The sequence below is a fragment of the Aegilops tauschii genome, chromosome 3, assembly GCF_002575655.3.
Source record: "Aegilops tauschii subsp. strangulata cultivar AL8/78 chromosome 3, Aet v6.0, whole genome shotgun sequence".
Classification (NCBI taxonomy): Eukaryota; Viridiplantae; Streptophyta; class Magnoliopsida; order Poales; family Poaceae; genus Aegilops; species Aegilops tauschii.
Window position 1 is genome coordinate 625,520,107 of NC_053037.3, and position 19,023 is coordinate 625,539,129.

A 19,023-nucleotide genomic window follows, 5' to 3' on the forward strand; every position below is an offset into this window, starting at 1 on the left:
TTGCGTCTGTACTGTGTTAAAAAAATCTAGTTGGGCCACCAATTAGAAAGATTATGTTACCTAATAGAGAGCACCAGGGGAACAACAGATCAATATGCATGTTATATATGTCAGTAAAGTATACTACAGATTTCGGAACGGAACATACCTACCAGATGAATATGTGTTCTGCACTGTTTGCCTATAGAACCATACCGTTCATATGTCATTGTGAGCCTCCAAATTCTGTTAAGATGATGTATTGCTTAAAGCCATAACATGCATGTTAGCCAGCAAGAATGCTGCAATCCCTCTAATAAAAATGGGAAATTACCCTACAATTTGGGGAGGAAAATAGTAGATCCATGGCTGTCTAATTCTACACAAACATGATTAAACAAAGTCAGATAGCAATTTATTAGAGATGGAGGGACTTGCCGTATGTGTTCCATGTATACACCAGATATTGCCTTGGATGACCAGCTGCTTCACAACTCATGCACCTGGCTTGGACCCAGAAAAAATAAGATGTCGTCCCATGCCCATTCTCTCGGTGGCACTTAGATCACTTTTCCTGGCCGATGCCAAGGGGCCTCAATTCTCTCAACTGAACTGCAACAACATTCTTCTTTGTATGATCCAGATCAAATAGAAAGAATATAAGATAGGATGGAACAAAACTGAACCAAATAAATTTTTATCTGCAGTGTATAGTAGCTAGCATCAAAATCAGCAATTTGTAGGAATCAAACTTAGGGTTCATAAGAGAAATAACAAATAACTGCATACATCACTTGCTAGTTAGGTACAAAACCACACAGTAAAGGTCATCCATACCTATTCTAGACCACTAGTAACCTGTACGAACCACATCTGGCAGATTTTTTTTGATGAAAAGGGGTCCCCCCCCCCCCCCCCCCCCCCCCCCCCCCCGCCCCATTTTATTAATGAAGCGAAATCCGAAACAGTCTTACTAAAAAAGAAAAGCATCTCTCCAGGGGGGACACAGCACCCCAATGCAGAGTTCTAAAGGAGCTACTTATTACATCCCCAAGAAACAGGAATCTGAGATTAAACTAGAAGTTAGGCTTCAGGTTAGGCTCCATCTTCCTGTTCTCCACGCTCACATCCACGCAATCCTCAGCAGTTCTCCATGGCGTCTGTCCAGCAGGCGAATGCATCGCTGCAACAGCTTTGCCTGAGTGTCGTCGCAGAGAACTTTCCATTGCAGCAGATATAAGCTTAGTTTTGATAGGACACATCTGGCATCTCTCCAGGTACGCCCCTGAAAACAAAAGTTGTTCCTTAGTTTCCAAATGCTCCACAAGGAGGCAGCCACTACCAGGTTAAGCATAGCGTCATTCTTATTGTTCTGCCATAAGGCACAAATGTCATCAAAGCTAGAAATGCATGGACGATCAAAACATTCAGAAATAAAATCCCAAATCTGTTTTGCAACCACACATTCAAACAGAAAATGTTGGACAGTTTCATTTTCACTACAAAATAAGTAGGACAAATCTTCCACAGGTCTCCTTTTAGCCAAATTATCTCGGGTAAGGATTTTGTTATGAACACACAACCACATGAACACATGAATTTTTTGTGGGCAGATAACTTTCCAAAGTTTATCTCCCACCTTAGAGACCACACCCCCAAAGTTAATTTGTTTATAGAAAGATTTAATTGAGAAAACCCAATTTGACTCCAAATTCCAAATGGGAGAATCAGGTTCATCTCTTAACTGAGATGTTTTAACTAGATCAACCAGGTGATTCCAGCTACTAAGACCTGTTTCACCAAAGCATCTTCTAAATGTTAGTTTCAATGTGACACCATCCCAGACTTGTGCTACTGAGCACTCACTCTGGTTGCAAATGCAAAACAGATCCCAGAAACGAGTTTTTAGGGAATAATCCCCAACCCAGATGTCATGCCAGAAACTGACATTCTCTCCATTCCCCAATTTCCATTTGTAAAAAGTCTTGGCTGCAGCAAAAGCCCAAGTGGCACTCTTCCAAAAGGTAGAGCCCACTCCATTTTTAGACCATAGAATATTAGGTTTATCAATATCATACTTATAGGAAATATTTTTCTTCCACTCACTGTCTTTACTATCAAAGTATCTTTTTGCCCAGTTGGCCAGAAGTGCCCTATTAAATTCTCTAATGTTAGGGACACCCATTCCCCCAAATTCCTTCTTCTTAGAGATCATACCCCAGCTAGCTAGATGGTATTTATGCTGATTGTCCCTGTCTCCCCAGAAAAAATGGGCTATCTGCGAACTGATAGCATTAATGGCCCACTTGGGAAATTTAATCATGGACATCAAGTAAGCAGGAATACTGATAATGCGGGCACATAACAAAATAATTTTCCCTTTGTATGTAAGATATCTCCCCAACCAGCCAGAAATATTTTTTATAATCCTATCAATGATAGGTTGTAAATCCTCTTCCTTAAAGTTGTCATAGTGCAGAGGCACCCCCAAGTACTTGATAGGAAAATCTCCCAACTTGCAGCAAAAAATCTGGGTAAATTCTTTTGTCACTTCCTCCTCCACATTAATGGTAAGTAAATCACTCTTATGGAAATTAATTTTCATACCCGACAGATTTTCAAAACAGGACAAAAGCCATTTAAAATTTCTGGCTTTGTCCATTGAATTTTCTAAGAATAGGATGGTGTCATCAGCATATTGTAAGCTGACAACACCTCCAGGAATAGCCTGAGGCAGAAGCCCCGAAATTAAGCCTCAGCTCACAGCTTTGTGAAGCATTTTAGAAAAAACATCATCAACCAGGTTAAAAAGCAAAGGAGAATACGGATCACCCTGCTTTAACCCTTTCCCAGCTAAAAAATGGGGGCCCACTGTGTCATTGATCCGAACACTAAAAGTGCTTTGAAGTAAAGTGGTTTTAATCCAAGAAATCCATTTGTCCTCGAAACCTCTCGAATGTAACATATCAAATAGGAATTCCCAACTAACTCTGTCATATGCTTTCTCATAATCTAGTTTGAGCACTAGCCCTTGAGTATTAGATCTCTTAACCTCATGAATAACTTCATGTGCCATCACCACACTCTCCAAAATGTACCTCCCCTTAATAAAGGTTGTTTGATTTAAGGAAATGAGTATGTAACTAATAGGGGAAACCCTGTTAGTCATAGCTTTAGAAAAGATCTTAACCCCACAGTTACTGAGACTAATAGGCCTAAATTTCTTCATATATTTAGCATTAGGTTCTTTAGGAATAAGCACAATCAATGCAAAATTAAGACGGTATAAGTCTAACTTGCCCTCCTCAAAGTGTTTCACTAAGGCCATAAAGTCAGATTTGATCACGTCCCAAAAAGTTTGATAAAAAAAGGAAAGATAATCCATCTGGGCCAGGTGCCCCATGAGCATAAGAACCAAAAATGGCCTCTTTAATCTCTTCTTGAGAGAAGTTTTTCTGGAGGTTGTCATTCTCCTCCTGAGTGACTAATTCTTCCTCCTCCAAGAAGGAAGGACCCAGCTTGATGTTATGTTTAACTTCATATTTAAACAATTCCTTATAGAAGTTAGTGGCTACATCCAACATCTCTTTAGTAGAGTGGACAGGGCCATTATCTCAAATCAGCTCTGAAAGGTGGTTTTTCCTATGTCTGTGGTTAGCCAGAGCCTGAAAATAAGCATTGTTCTGATCTCCATCTTTAGTTTTTTGATCCCTCGATCGTTGCCACAAGGCAACCTCTTCTTTATGCCAAATCCTATCTAGTTCATCTTTGATCTCTATCATACGTGCTTTGTCCCCATCATCCAGCTGATTACGCTCGGAAAACACATCTAATATATCAACCTCTAATTTCAGGTCCTTCTTCCTTTTTTTTCATACCAGCCTCCACATTGATGCTCCAGCCTTTCGTTTTTTCCTAAGAATCTTAGTCTTGTTCATCCAAGTATCTAGAGCACACTTTCCAGGAACTACAGAGTTCCAAATCTCACATACTAAATCTTTAAAACCAGGTTGATCCAACCACCATTTCTCAAATCGAAAAGGTTTAGGGGAGGTAACCCTCCTAGCTCCCGTATCTAAAAATAAGTGGTGTGTGATCGCTCCCTATCCGTGGTAGAGCAGTTAGAGTAGACATAGGAAAGTGGGCATCCCAGGACATAGAGACCAACACCCTATCTATAGTGGCAAAAATAAGAATATCTTGATTATTACTCCAGGTGAAATTCTTGTTAGCAATGTTAATTTCCAACAAAGCCCACTTGTTAATCCAATCATTAAACAGGAAGGAGTTTTGAGCATTAACAACACCATTACTCTTATCCTCCTTAGACCTAACCAAATTAAAATCTCCCCCGAAAATAAAAGGGTATGTAAGAGTAGACATAACTTCATGAAGTTCAGCAATAAACTCAATTTTACTCATTATAAGCAGTACCATAGAAAGCAACAAAGTGCCACAGAAAACCATCATTTTTGCTCTTAATAGTAACTATAACACAATATTTCTTATCTAAGAAACCAATGATATCAAATAAGTCTAGTTTACGACCCACAAGGATCCCTCCAGCAGTATTGTTCGCAGGAAGCACATGCCACTCGTAGTTATTATTACCAGCAATCATACCCAAGGTCCCACTCTCTATTTTCTCTCTTTTGGTTTCAAAGAAACCCACAAAATCAATGTGATTAGTATTAAGGAAATCTCCCAGGCATTATAGTTTACCAGGTTGAGCAAGACCCCTAATATTCCAAAAAACACCTATCATTTGACCTTAAAAGGGTGAGATAAGCCACAAAGCTGGTTCTTAGCATTAATAACAGGGCTATCTAGTTCTAGGGCAGCAGTGCCCCTGTCCTATTAACTAATATAGCATTATTGTCAGTGGGGGAATTATTATCGTAGCAGTCCATGTCTATGGAGTTCGGGAGAACAATCTCCGGATTAGAATCAGCAAATTGAAGACATTTAATCTTCTCCCTAGCCACTAAATCAGCAATGATATCATTGCACTCATTATTATCATCACCCACACACAGATCAACCAAAGCAGTATGAGAAGCAAGTACTTCATTTTCCAAGGTAGCAAATGATTTACCTTTGAAAGTAGTAGGAACTTCCAGGTTCTTCTTCAGCAAGTAAGCATTTGCCTTGTCCATGATCTTCACATTTACATGACCTCTGGTTTTAAGCCTATTAGTCAGAACTGGGCCCCAAGCAGTTTTGGTTTCAGTGTTGAGTTTCTTCTTCTTTTCTGATTCTGCATTGTCCATAGATTCAATTAATGATCTCTTCACAGAGCCAATAGCCATAGCCAAATCTTCAGGGAGGCATTGCAGTTTAGTTTCCATATCTTCTTCCTCTCCATCTGTCTCCTCCATGTCAAATTTATTGAGTTGTTCAAAATAATACTCCAGATGTGCAGAGATATGAATTTCCTCAGTATCCTCAGGCAGCAGGTGATATGAGCATGGGGTGCCGAACCCTGGCTTGTCCTCAACCTGTTTGTTCTCTCTATATCCACTTTTACTGATTTCCTCCAGAAAGTTGTCATGGGCCTCATCAATCATAATCTTTGAGTGAAATTCTTCTGCAGACACAGAGATCTGTTGTACTTGCTTGTTTGTCTTAGAGCTGGGGTTCTCTTTTGGTGTGAAGTTAGCTCTGTCCAGTCCATCAAAAGGTTCCCCTGCATGATCTTCCATGTTGTCATTATCAGTCAGGTCATCATCCAGTTTTTCTTTCTTTCCATCTTCATTATCTTGTCCTGGATCATCATCATTTCCATCTGATTCTTCTCCAACTTGTTCAAATCCTTCCACAGTGAAAAATAGCAGGTAGATCATTTTCTTCATCTCCACCAGTCTCTCAAATGGGATTTTGCAGGGATCTCTGCAAGCAATCTTGATTCTGATAGTTTCATAGAAGCTTTTGAAAATGCCATTCCAATCAACATCCACAAGGATTCCAAAATATCCAGCAACCTGTGCAAAGACCTTCCAAGCACACCATTTTGGGGAAATTCCATCAACAACCACCCAAGCTTCTTTTAGTTCTCCAAACTCATCCAACATTCCTTCCCATTCACAAATCTTAATAGAAACACCATCGATAGGTAGGTTGAACGCTAGAAATTCAATCAGATTATCCACATTCTTCCAGGGTTGAAATATGTATAAGAATTTCTTCTCCTCCAGTTCTCTGATCTGCCAAGGCTACTCTTTTGTTTTGCAAAATATTCCATTCAACTGCACCAGCAACTCAGAAGTAGAAACTTCTCCTTTAACCACTTTCAGAACTGCACAATTTTTGTAATTCAAGCAGCTAGATTCACTTGCCAGAGGAACATCCACATGATAAAATCCCAAGCCAGCAGCAGCACTACCAAAATAGGTGGCTGTATGCTGTGGACGAACCCAGGCCGCACAATTGTTCACATTGTGGTTTCCACTTCATATAAAACATTTCTTGGCTTCGATACAATTGCCAACATAGTCTCCAGGCCAGCCACAATTGAAGCAAGTCATCTCCTTATACCTTGGATCTAGAGGTTGAACCAAAGGGGCAGGTTGAGGGGCCTGAGGGATCGGGGCCGGGGCTGGGGCTGGGGCAGGGGCTGGAGCTTGTTTCCCCCCTCCACCCGTCTTGTTTCCTCCGTGCTGGACTGGGATCACCTGAGGAGGACCCGCAGATCTTCCTTCCTGAGTTGGTGCCGCCTTCTTTGCTGCCGGAGGCCGGCAATTCCGGTTACCTTGTCCCTGATTCTCCATATCTCTCACTACCTCAGCAAATGATCTACTCCCCAGCAAAAAACCAGGCACTGTTATCTGAAATTTGGTAGGGGTAGGGTCAAGACCAGGATGAGGAACTGGGAAGCAATCCTCGATGGTGAAGGATTTGGATTGGAACATATCCTTCCTCACCCAGAAGAGCTTGGGAATGGCGAATTTAGGGTTAGGAGGCTGGTGATGTGGTATATGAGGACGAGGGTGGCGGCGGGGGGATGGGACAACCCACAACTGCCCGTAAAAATCCGCAACCTCCTCCTCATCGCTATTACCTAACCTGAGACGCGTATTTTTAGAAGCCGCTTTCGCGTGCACCACCCATCCTGAGATCAACGGTGCAAGGACAGCCGCAGGTCCCAGCCGCGGCTCGTTCAAACAATCCCCCCTCCCTCTCGCACAAACGAGCTCACCGTCGATCTCAGAACTCGCCGGAGCCGGCGACCCACACACAAAGCTTCCAGGAATTGGCACGATTCCAGTCGAACACGATCCAGCCCCATAAGGGGCATCCTCAAATCTCTCTTCCTCGACTACTTCAATAGCCATAAGGCTATTTCCTTTAGATTTCATCAATTCCCTCAGCATAATCTGGAATATTATGCACTCGGTTTACCTTCGATCGAAGACGCGGCACCTTCCCACAATCCCCCGGCAATGGCGGCGGTTCCAGACTGCTGTCAGTCAGCCTAGACCCCGCCCCGAGCACCCGCGAGTTGGTTCGCGCCGCTCGGCCGCCGGGAGCTGTGGCCTTCAAGGGACGCGTGGGGGGCTATCCCCCGGCGCCAGGAACTCACGAGGAATCCTGGCCAGCCCCACCACCGACGGTGGCCTGATGTTCAAGCGGGACGGGCTCCATGTCTTGAAGCGTGCCCACTTGGCTGCAATCTTCGGATCCGGTGATTCCGCTTCCTGAATCGCCCAGAACAGCAGGTCGTAGTCCATCCCGCCATCGTCGCCAGCGAAGGGCGCGCGCTCTGAGAAGGACGAGGTGTGGATGACTTGAACCAATAGCTCGCCCCACTCGGAGCGGTCGGGGAATCTCTCCGTCACCACCCTGAGCATCTCCGCGCGCGCCTCCGGTGAGGATGCGTCGACCATCGGTCTCTGCACCACCGGAGTTGGTGGTAGCAGGGCCAGTGCAGGCGGAGCCAGCGCTAGCGTCGGCCGCCCTCCTCGCCCGCGGCCTGCGGCTCGATCCACCCGCCATCGAGCCCCTGAGAATAGCCTGCGGATCAAATCTGAGAGAGTCTGATGGGCGTGGAGTGGTGGATGGAGGTGGGGAATGGGTGGGGGGAGCGAGGGGACGGGCTACTTGGGATCGTCCCGCCATCAATGCGGTGGAGACCGCCATTAATGGCGGTAGGTGGAGGTTGGGGACGGCCCGCCATTCTCATGCTGAATAATATCTTCCTGCATGTTGGTACCAGCCGATCTGACTGAGGAAATTCGTCTGGCAGATTTTTTGGACTACAACATCAAAGACGATGATGCAAGACGCGATGTTATGGTATCGGTGGACCATAGATGTGGTTTGTCACGACGTGCAGACTTCAGTTCCATGAGGGTCCAATAGAGGAACCATTGATGCTTCGGGAGGAGGCTTGGTTGGGCTCCTAGATTGACCATTTGTGGCGGCTCACAAGAGGGCGTAGCAGAGGAACCAATGGAGGTCAAGGAGGGGTGGAATAGCTCGGTAAGGTGACTTGGGGCATCCAGGTCGAGCGTTTGTGGCAGCTCCCATGAGGATGCGGCACATGAATCAATGGATCAGCAGGGGGAGGAGGCGCCTAGGTCATGGGTTCATGGAGGTGCTCAGGTCGTGCGTGGTATGATAGATAGATTTCTTAGGTTAGTCCATCAGCTAGGTATGGGAGACGTGAGGGCAACCTAAGGAAAATAACTTCTCATGGAATCTGTAACCTCCGGTGGGTTATGTAATGGCAAAGGTGGGTAATTTTCTTTAATTTATATCGTAAAGCTATAGAGTTTTCCAGTCAATTTATTAATGGTCAGATGTTTCTAATTTTTGTCGTAATGTCTAAGCTATTTATCCTTTTTCTGGTTAGCCCGTAACGTACTTTTTATATATAATAGATAGATAGATATATTGGTATATATACAGATAGATTAACTGAATAACTCATCATTTTTGGGAAAATTTCCATACTGATTTGGTGCTTGAAATACATTTTTTTTGTTTTTGCTCCATGGACATTTTCACACGATCCACCATCATTCATCTGACCGCACTTGTTTTATTACATATGATCATTACGTTTCACTTTGATGAAATATAGAATATGATGATTGCTGTTTTTTCTCTTTCTTTCTTGCACTCTTTACATAGTAAACCTCGACCAATGCAATGTAATAACAAATCATAAAGGTGACTGACTATTGCATGTTGGGTTGCACGGATACTTGCAGTCAACCTCTTTCACTCCTTGCGTCCTTCCATGGTGCCAATCTCCAACAGCTTCTGCAACGGTCTGCTCCATATATAAGATGGTAGTGAAACAATATCAATCCAAGAAACAACATGGGGTAGCAGATAATGTGATTTATTGTGGATTTCGAACTCCCTACTTTATTTCCAAGCCTCGGGGAATTATGTGAATTCCAAGAGACGTCAAGGACCATTTGGCAATGAGTGAAGCATGAGTCGATGAAAAATCCCCAGTCCTCTTTATCTTTAACAACCTTTAATGCATCAGCCATCGTGGTCCTTAGTCCTATCGATGCGGTAGCAGAATATTTAGAGTTTCGCAAACAGGGAAAACCATTGATGCTTAATGAGAGTGAAAAATTGACAAGCTAAGCTAACCATCAAGAACATCAATTTGTGTGGAATTGCAGTTCCGGATATTATCCTTGCAACTCAACCACGACTTATCAGGAGCCGGCGAAGCTGGTACGATCACATTTCATATCTATGGCGAAGGATAAGTGATTAAATGGTGAAACTTTTAATGGTGGAGTAGAAATAAGAACGAGAAGAAGAAAATTTAAAATTACCTGCGCTGGATCATACCCAGAGTTGACAATAAACATGGGGGTGTGGATGCTCTTAATAAGCTCCGCAGGGAAGAAACACTAGGAAAACAATTATTTCAGCTAACGAACTTACTAGCATAACCTGATGGCATGCTTAAGAGTGCGAAGCATATCAAGTTATTCAGTTGAAACTACCTCAGTTGGCTCTTTGTTGGTAAGGCAGTCCTTGGGCAACACTTGTCTAACATTCTAAATAAGTTAGCAAAATTTGTGAGATACAGAAGAAACTCAGTGGCATTTAGTACAAAGTGGCATCATCACATGGACAGAAAAATATTGTGTGTTTTACCGACTGTTGCACAACTAACCACTTGAAATCTCAAGAGTTTTACAAAGCCTTTTTTAAAAGTCGTGTTTTAGAGAAGTGCAAAAAGGGGGGGAAGATAACCAGAAATCTTGGTTACAAAATAAGGCATGCTATTAAAGTTTTAAGCAAGTCCAATGGCTAACCTGGAGGTGAACGACTCCACCATAGAGAGATCGGAAGGACCTTTGTCCAGATATATCCTTTCTGTTAGAAAAAAGTGGCACTTTTAGTTCAGATACCATGCTAGTGGGTTACTTTTTTATTTTCTTTTCAAGAGTCTTACACGTCAAGAATAAACCCAGCATCGACAAGGCATTTAACCGAAACCTTGTGAGAAAATCGTGCACTAAAATCGTCGCAATGCACAAACGTTGCTAGACCACCAGCAGAACAACCTGTGAGGATGGCCTGAAAAGCGTAGAAATATGATTATTTTTTTCTTTTTACATTTTTACATGGTCCTTGTTCACAACATTTGTAGCACAGACTGCAACTTTTGTACTAATGGCTCTTGCTCAATTTATATTAGCCCAGTAAATTAAGTATGACCTGTGTAGCATTGGCGAGTCCTTTTTCCATTAGTTCGTCAATAACCGCTTGATAGATACGCAATCCTCTGAAGTGCAGTATGGTTCCATCCTACACCATTGCCAACAAAACATCTCCTGAAGCAACCGAAACAACGACATCATATATATCAGAATGCAGAAAAATCACCTCTGCTTGACCTTCCGCATCACCTGAAAACGAAGCTCCATCACAGTATCGCACGTAGGCTTTGTTCCAGTTGTAGAAATCTAATAACATGCCGATGACAATTAGTGCAAGGACATAGTGAGAGCCGAGAAGTATTAAATATTCAGGTAAACAGAGAGAAGGACATGAAAAAATGGAACAAATTAAATAGATATATGGACTGGTGTGTGGAATAGAAGTATCTGTGATTACCAGGATTTTGCAGGTGATCACTGCTGAGGATTCCAGCGCCAGTGAACTGAATCGGTTTCATGAATTTAGACGAACCGAGATCGGACATTCTACGATTGGAACAATCATTGACTGTGCCGCACCAGCCTCCTCCCTTGGTTGTTAAAGAAAACGTACAAGTCCATCAACTAATTGCCCTTCCTTGATTCAACTTGCTAAACATGCCCATCATGTATGTCTTTTGATATATAGAGGGAATTTCGCAAAAAAAAAAAAGATACGTAGAGGGAAAAAGATGCAGGGAACATTGGATGGATGGCTGGATGGTACGTACCTGTAGATGGATGTGCCAGCTGCTGGAGCCGTCACCGGAGCCTCTCTGGAGGTGGTAACCCGGTGGGGTTCCGTCCAAGCACACAGCACCCTTCTCCTGTGCGGCAGTGAGGAGGATGAGCGCGACGGGCTCCGACTGTGGCACGCCGAACAACATAGGATGGAGAGGGCCAACGGTGACCAGCAGCATGAGGAGCAGGGCTGCCGCCACAAGTACCCACCATCTGCGGTGGTCTGATGGACGAAGTTGGCACTGCTCCGGGTGGAGGAGCGGCTCCGCTGAAGCGGGCACCATGTCCATGGCTGTCACGTCGCCTGTAAGCTAAAGATGGTGTGGCTGTGTCTTGCACTAGCGGGGGTTGCATGATTTGGTTTCGGCAGCTGCTGCTTCTTCTTCTTCTAATATACACAGTGCTCGTGTTGCATTCCACTCCACTCCTCGTCATCTTTCGTAAACCCCGCCAAATCTTCCAGCTGGAAAGCAATCGTACCTTTTGTTGGAGCTGCTCCTCGCTCCCTTGTTCTTCCTCACGTTGCCTCACACAGCTCTCTCTTCTTCTCTCACGAATACACACACACGACAAAACTAGCTTTGCCCTGTCTCCCAATGAAAACCACATAGGCTACATTTTTCCTCAGCCCTCACGGCCTAAACTTTTTCTAATTCATCTGATCACTTAAATAACACATACACGAGACTCACGCACGCACGCCAGCCACCATGCACGGTCTCACATCGTACTCCACTAACCACTAACTCCACGCACTAAGCTAACTAACTAACTACTAATATCCAAAATGCTACTTCACAATTCCTACAGATAGGTTTTTCACAAAATGGGTGAAAATTTCCATCTCTCGCGATTCATCCTCAAATTTCTGAAAACTATCCATGAAACTTTTGAAAGTTAATGTTTCGGAAACTTTATCATCCAATTCCATGAAGTTTGTGCGAGCACGGCAGACACAATGATTTGGTTTCTAAAATTTGGAACCCGTGTAGTTGAAAGTTCTTTTTTTTAAGTTTGATGACAATATTTGCATATTGTGATCCCACTTTATAAAAACTAGATGACACCCCGTGCGTTGCTGCGGGAATTTTTAGCAGGCATTAGTAGAAGCTAAATTCGACAAACTCCTGTCCTGTGGTTTACATGTTCAATAGTAACAAAAATAAATAGTAGAAAGAAAGTTAAACTATAAGCAAATGGAAATAAACCAATCGACCTTGGTGAAATCCTGACAAAAAGAAATTCAAACATGTACTCTGAATCTCTGATTAGAGGAGGCAAGAAGTTTACACATTGTTCTTATGTACTCTGGTTAGAGTATAGCAATTGGGTTTGTAGTCAATCTGGTCTGATATTTGTCTCTTACCAAGGATCTATCGGATACGTACGTGGGGTAATTAGCAAAGAAGTAATCATGCTTAAGCTTGCCTTCATGCATACGTGCGCACGCAAGTACAGTACCAGTGACAGCATGAACACACCCATAACAGCAGCAACCTGCTGAAAAAGGGTTTCCCCCGCTTTATATTATAAAGCAACTTCCACTGATCACAACGACACTGCTGGGGTGAACAACACATCAAGCCCAAAAGAGAAAGAAAAAAAATGCCAACAACGGCAGCTCGACAAAGCATGGATGATCCGCCACCGCTGCCACTACAAGAAATATGTCAACGTGTGACCTTCTATTAGTGACTTGGGTGAATTGGTCGTTAGTGAGTTGGGTGAATTGCTCGTAAATCTATGACCTTTTGAAACCAATTGGTCGTAAGCCGTTTGGGAGGGTCCAAACCCTAAACCATAACGACCATTTTGGTCAGGAAGGTCATAATTGCCTTATACGAAATGGTCATAAAGCAGCAGTGGTCAACAACCTTATTTCTAGCTGATAACGACCAATCTAGATGGTCATGACGTTTACAACGTGGATCCATTGATATTACTGAGTACCACCTCATCAATTTTTGCCTATGTGTCAAGTTTTGCCTATGTGTCATGTCCATGTGTCAATTTCATCTTACGTGTCTGGATAGCACTCGGTTTGATCCAATAAAGCATGTGTGGCACGAGGCAATAACCACATCCACAGATGTTACATGTTTAAGTGAAATCAAAACATTAGCTAGTCATCATACATGCATGATTATCAACTTTGCAAATTCATTTGAATTAACATAAAGATGTTTTAAAATTCTAGCAAGTAATCAACCAAGCAATCATCATATCAAGTGTTCAAGATGCTTGCATTGGGTATGCAGAAAGGTTGATTCACTCCGTAATTTTGTAAAAATCATCTTCCCTCCATTTTTCCTATTTTCAAAATAATGCAATTACCACATAAATCCGAGATAGCACAAAAAAGTTGTTTGCAAATTTTTGAAATAAATACCGAAATAAACAAGATGAAAAATGAAGAATGTTAGGAAAAGAATCAATTCATTTGGATTTGCGGTTTAAAAATTAGGGAAAGTTAAAGTTTAATAAAAATCTGATTTTTTTTAAAAAAACTCTAAAATGAAAACGCTTCGGCCAGAATATGTTTTCTGAGTAAGAAAACATACGAAGTAAACGGCACCTTCACTTAAGATGAAGCGGTACAGCGTTGGGTCACTAACAGTGGGTCCCATGGGCCCACTGGTCAGGTTTGACCAGTCGACGGCACCCTCTTCTCCCGCCATGGGCCCACTGGTCTGACCAGTGGGTCCCATGTATATAGAGGGAAAAAAGATTCAGGGAACATTGGAAGGATGGATTGCATGTACCTGCGGATGGATGTGCCAGTTGTTGGAGCCATCACCGGAGCCTCTCTGGAGGTGGTAGCCCGGCGGGGTTTCGTCCAAGCACACTGTTCCCTTCTCCTGTTCGGCTGCAAGGAGGGTGAGCGCGACGGGCTCTGGCTGCGGCACGCCGAACAGCATTGGACCGAGAGGACCAACGGCGTACAACAGCATGAGGAGCAGGGCCGCCACCGCAAGCCCCAACCATCCGCGGTGGTCTGGTGGACGACGCTGGCACTTCTCCAGGTGGAGGATCGGCTCCGCTGTCATCGGCACCATGGCCGTCGCGTCACGTTGCCAGCAAGCGAAAAATGGTGTGGCTGTGTCCTGCACTAGCGAAGGTTGCATGATTTGATTTCGCCTGCTGCTGCTCCTTCATCTTCTAATGTACACACTACTCGTGTTGCACTTCACTCCACTCCACTCCACTCCTCGTCATCTTCCGTAAACCCGGCCAAACCTTCCAGCTGGAAAGCAATTGTAATTTTCCACGGTTTTGCTACTTCGAAATGATCCCATGTACGAGGTTTGGTGTCGAGACTAACATCGAGACACGATGGATATCGAGACTAACATCAACTTACATCAAGAAATTTCATCACGGAAATTTCAGTCCTCTATCTAGGCGGATGCTAGGCGCCGACCAAAATTTCAGCCGGTTGCACGCAGCAGTCCAATCGCACACTATGCCTTGCCCTCCAAACCGTCAGATCAGGATCTTCGTCCCTACCCCGCGTCGTCTTCTTCTTCAAACTAGAACAATGCCCGTGCATTGCAACGGGATATAAATATTCTAGTATGTTAGCTTGTGATTTACCTATCAATAAAAATACGATTGTGTAAATAAATCTTCATCAAATTCTAACCATGAATTACCTTATATTTTGCTTAAAAGTTTGGTAAGTAAATTGAAGTGAATTTGGTTCAAAAGGTGATTAATTAAGTTGATTGATTATCCTATACATGGAAGGTTGGACGAAGGTGTGGTGGAAAGAAAGGTGAAATGTGAACCTTCCCTTCTTTTTAATTAAATAGTACAGATTACACAACCATGTGCGGGGGACAAGAGCGACAGCGAGCGCCACAGACCTCCCCGCACTGTGTGCTTGCATCATCATCACCGCTATTAGCATCCCTCGTTGCTGCCTCGGTTCTTGCAGCTCCTGCCCATGGACAGGTCGCCACTCACATCGTGCCACATAGCACCGGCGAGCAGTGGTTGAAGCTCGTCGGTCCAATTGTTACAACACCAGGTGTTGTAACAAACACTTCTGTTTCGGTACACAACCCCTAAACACAATGGCTTCTGTTTCGGTACAACCCCCTTAACACATTGATGGCAAAGGGCATGATGGGCATATATAGTACTACAAAATAAAACTGAACCACCAAACTCAAGGGCCTCCAAGTCGTAACCACTACTCCAGTCCAAGTTACGTGATACAATACAAGAAGAATTCATGTTGTACTCTCATAGTCCATGATGGGCCAAAGCCCTTTTTCCAAAAACGTGCAGGGCTAGACCCCATGGTTGACTTCGACCAATTTATCCTAGCGGCATGACCGTTCGCAGTTAGCAGTGGAATCATCACGAGAGCTATATCTCGCATTAAGCGCGACGGAAGGAGCTCTCGTTGAAGAATCTCCCCCCCCCCCTCCCACACCAACCCCCCTCCCCTTGCTACAGTACTGGGACAGCCCATTCGTTCGATAGCTCGTGTTTTCTTCGCTGGTTCTTCACCTCGGTTGTTTCTTTCATTTTTTTTATTTTCTTTGATTTTCTTTATTTCTTCACCAATTTTATTCGCTTTTATTTTTCTTTGATATACTACAATTTTTTTGTTTTTTACCAGTTTTCTTCCTTATACTTAGTATTTCTTTTTTTTTACTTGGGTTTCTTTGTTTTTGTTTTTTTACTCAGGTTTATTTGTTTTATTTCAGTTTTCTTCATTTTCTTTTTTTTTCACATAGGTTTTCTCAGTACATAGTATACATTTTCAAATACACGATCTACATTTTTCTTAAATAGATGTTTTCAAATAATTAATCGAATACATGGTCAACATTTTTCAAATATACATTTAACAATTTTCAAATTCTTGATCAACATTGTTCAAATACTTCCTCAAGATTTTTTCAAATGCTTGATTAACATTTTTATATACATAATAAAAAAATTCATCATTTTCCAATACATGGTCAACATTTTTTCTATACAACTTTAACATTTTATAATTGCTTGACTAACATATTGCAAATACAAGTTTAACATTTTTCTAATGCATGGTCAACATGTTTCCTATACACACTTTAAACTTTTTCAAATGCTTGATTAACAATTTTAAAATACAAGATTAACATTTTCTCAAAATTGTCAACATTTCTTCTATGCAAATTTAATATTTTTCAAAAATTGTATCAACAATTTTTCAAATGCAAGATTACCTTTATTATGCATAATCAACATTTTTTCTATACGCATTTAACATTTTTCAAATACTTAGTCATAATTTTTTTTCAAAAGCTTGATTAACATTTTTATATTACAATGATAATTTTTTTATTATATTTTTAATGCATGGTCAACATTTTTTCTATACACATTTAAATTTTTCCAAATAATAGGTTAACATTTTTGAATACTTATAAAGATTTTTTAAATGCTTGATGAATATTTTCATATACAAGATCCAAAGATTTTGTCATTTTTAATCCATGATCAACAATCCGTACATAATTAACAATTTTCAAATGCATGATTAACATTTTTCAAAATATTATGTCCAGTATATAATTTTTAAAAATCTCAGGACTGACCCAAACTTTTGCAAGTAGGTGGGCATGCCCATCTTAGGAATCCATGCCTAGTTTGAATGCCTTCCGACACGTATGCACGTTGCGACACGACAGGCCATTTATTGACTTTTTTCAGAACTCCAGAAAATGCAAAACCTGTCAAAAACCCAAACAACTTGGCTTGATGCCTTAAATTGGTCATACAAGGTCATGGAAAAAATTGAGGCCATTTCAAGGATGCGGTGAAACAACATGATCTTAGACGGAGTCTTCTAGCCTACCTGAACACACTCCGTTCAACATGGTCAATTTGTGTGCATACTTGAAATGAGACCAACTTTTGCAAGCCTATGGGCATGTCCATGGTAGGCATCCATGTCAGGTTTTAACGATTTTCGACACCTTGTGCAAGTTGTGACATCGTCCGGCCATTTATCGACCTGTTTTTATAGAGAAAACTACGGAAAATGCAACATTTGTGAAAAACTTTGGCATGGTGCCTTGAACTGATCATTCAAGGCCATGTAAAAAAAGTGGGACCATTTGAGAAACAACGTGCTCTCAAACGTAGCCTTTTGGCCTACCTGCACACACCCTCTGATGAAGATGGTCTAGTTTTTGACATTCTTGAACATACCTCAACTTTTGTAAGCAAGTCAGCATGTCCATATTAGGCATGCATGTCAGGTTTGAACGGTTCCAACACCGTATGCAAGTTGCGACATGTTGGGCCATTTATCGAGATTTTTTGACCAAGAAACCTCCAGAAAATGCAAAAAAATTTGAAAACCAATAAAAATTGGCATGGTGACTTTAATTGGTCATGCAAGCCAATAAACAATTGGGGTCAGTTGTCGGATGTCGAGAAACATCGTGCCTGCAAATGGAGCTTTCTAGCCTATCCGGACACCCTCCGTTGAACATGGTCTAGTTCGGACATTCTTGAAATGACCCCAACTTTTGCAAGCAGGTGGACATGCCCATGCTAGCCATCCATGTTGGGTTTGAACAATTTTTGACACCGTATTGTGACGCATCCCGCCATTTATCGGTCATTTGTTACCGAGAAAACTTCAGAAAATGAATTTTTTTGTCGAAAACCTAAAAAACTTTGAACGGTGCCTTGAATTGGTCATACACATCAATTAAAAAATCATATCATTTTATGGATGTTGAGAACCAAGGAGTTCTCAAACGAAGGCACTTGGACAACCTCCGTTGAACATGGTCTAGTTTGGGACATTCTTGAAATGACCCAAACTTTTGCAAGAAGGTGGGCATGCCATGGTAGGCATCCATGATTGGTATGAATGATTTCTGACACCATATGCAAGTTGCGACACGCCCGCCCATTTATCAGCCTATTTTGATAGAGAAAACTCAAGAAATGCAAAAGTTATCGAAAACAAAAACTACTTGGCATGGTGCCTTGAATTGGTCGTACATGCAATGTAAAAGAATGGGGTCATTTGATGGATGTTGACAAACAACATTCTCTCAGACAAAGCCTTCTGTCCTACCAGGACATCCTACGTTGAACATATAGTGTTTTTTGGACATTCTTCAAACGATCCATACTTTTGCCAGCTGGTGGGCATTGCCCATGGTAAGCATCCATGATAGGTTTAAAGGAAAAAATTTAAAATCATAATTTAAACAAGTACATAAAATTATTATTTCAAGTTTTTAACATAACTAATAAATACGAAGGTATAAAATTGTAAACAATAAATGTTTTTAAGAGCATTTAATAAGTATGTGAAGGAAAAAATTAAAACTATTATTTTGCTATTACAAACAATATTTCAAATTTTGTACAGGTTTCAAAAAAAATGAAAAAGGAGAAAAATGAATTAACAACAAAAGAGAAGAAAAAAGAAAAAAAATAGGAAAAATGCTTAGGCCTTGGCCAAACTAGGAGACGGCATCGCAACGGTGAATTAAGAACAAATGAATTAACAACAATAAATGTTTTTAAGAGCATTTAATAGGTATGTGATGGGCCGAATTTTTAAAAAGTCATTGCTTCAAAAAATGTCCCCTTTTTCAAATTA

The 19,023-nt window shown here is 41.9% G+C and overlaps 1 protein-coding gene across 2 annotated transcripts; it reads right to left on the bottom strand.

Annotated features, from left to right (window-relative positions):
- Window positions 1–943: 943 nt before the first annotated feature.
- On the bottom strand, window positions 944–11,755 carry LOC109758532 (pectin acetylesterase 5-like). Of its 2 annotated transcripts, XM_045234006.2 has the most exons (12): window positions 11,387–11,755; window positions 11,074–11,206; window positions 10,843–10,922; window positions 10,675–10,764; window positions 10,409–10,533; window positions 10,269–10,329; window positions 9,954–10,007; window positions 9,780–9,857; window positions 9,589–9,694; window positions 9,351–9,496; window positions 9,160–9,256; window positions 944–1,264 (listed from the first exon to the last, which is right to left on the bottom strand). In XM_045234006.2, the coding sequence occupies exons 1-9, from the start codon at window positions 11,684–11,686 to the stop codon at window positions 9,689–9,691; spliced, it is 927 nt and encodes a 308-aa protein (XP_045089941.1). In that variant the 5' UTR covers window positions 11,687–11,755; the 3' UTR covers window positions 944–1,264; window positions 9,160–9,256; window positions 9,351–9,496; window positions 9,589–9,688. The 2 variants fall into 2 exon arrangements, with proteins under 2 accessions (XP_045089941.1, XP_040242012.1); XM_040386078.3 differs by lacking the exons at window positions 9,160–9,256; window positions 9,351–9,496; window positions 9,589–9,694; ... (6 more) ...; window positions 11,074–11,206; window positions 11,387–11,755 and adding an exon at window positions 5,075–7,366.
- Between the last annotated feature and the right edge of the window lie 7,268 nt (window positions 11,756–19,023).

What these genes read in the sequence shown, in the direction of transcription:
- LOC109758532 (XM_040386078.3), bottom strand. Translation starts at nt 6,050, where the DNA reads ATGTTGGATGAGTTTGGAGAACTAAAAGAAGCTTGGGTGGTTGTTGAT. An exon ending in AGTTCCTACTACTTTCAAAG is followed by an intron (nt 1,265 to 5,074) that starts GTAAATCATTTG and finishes TTTTGTTTTCAG; the next exon opens with GGGCGTACCTGGAGAGATGC.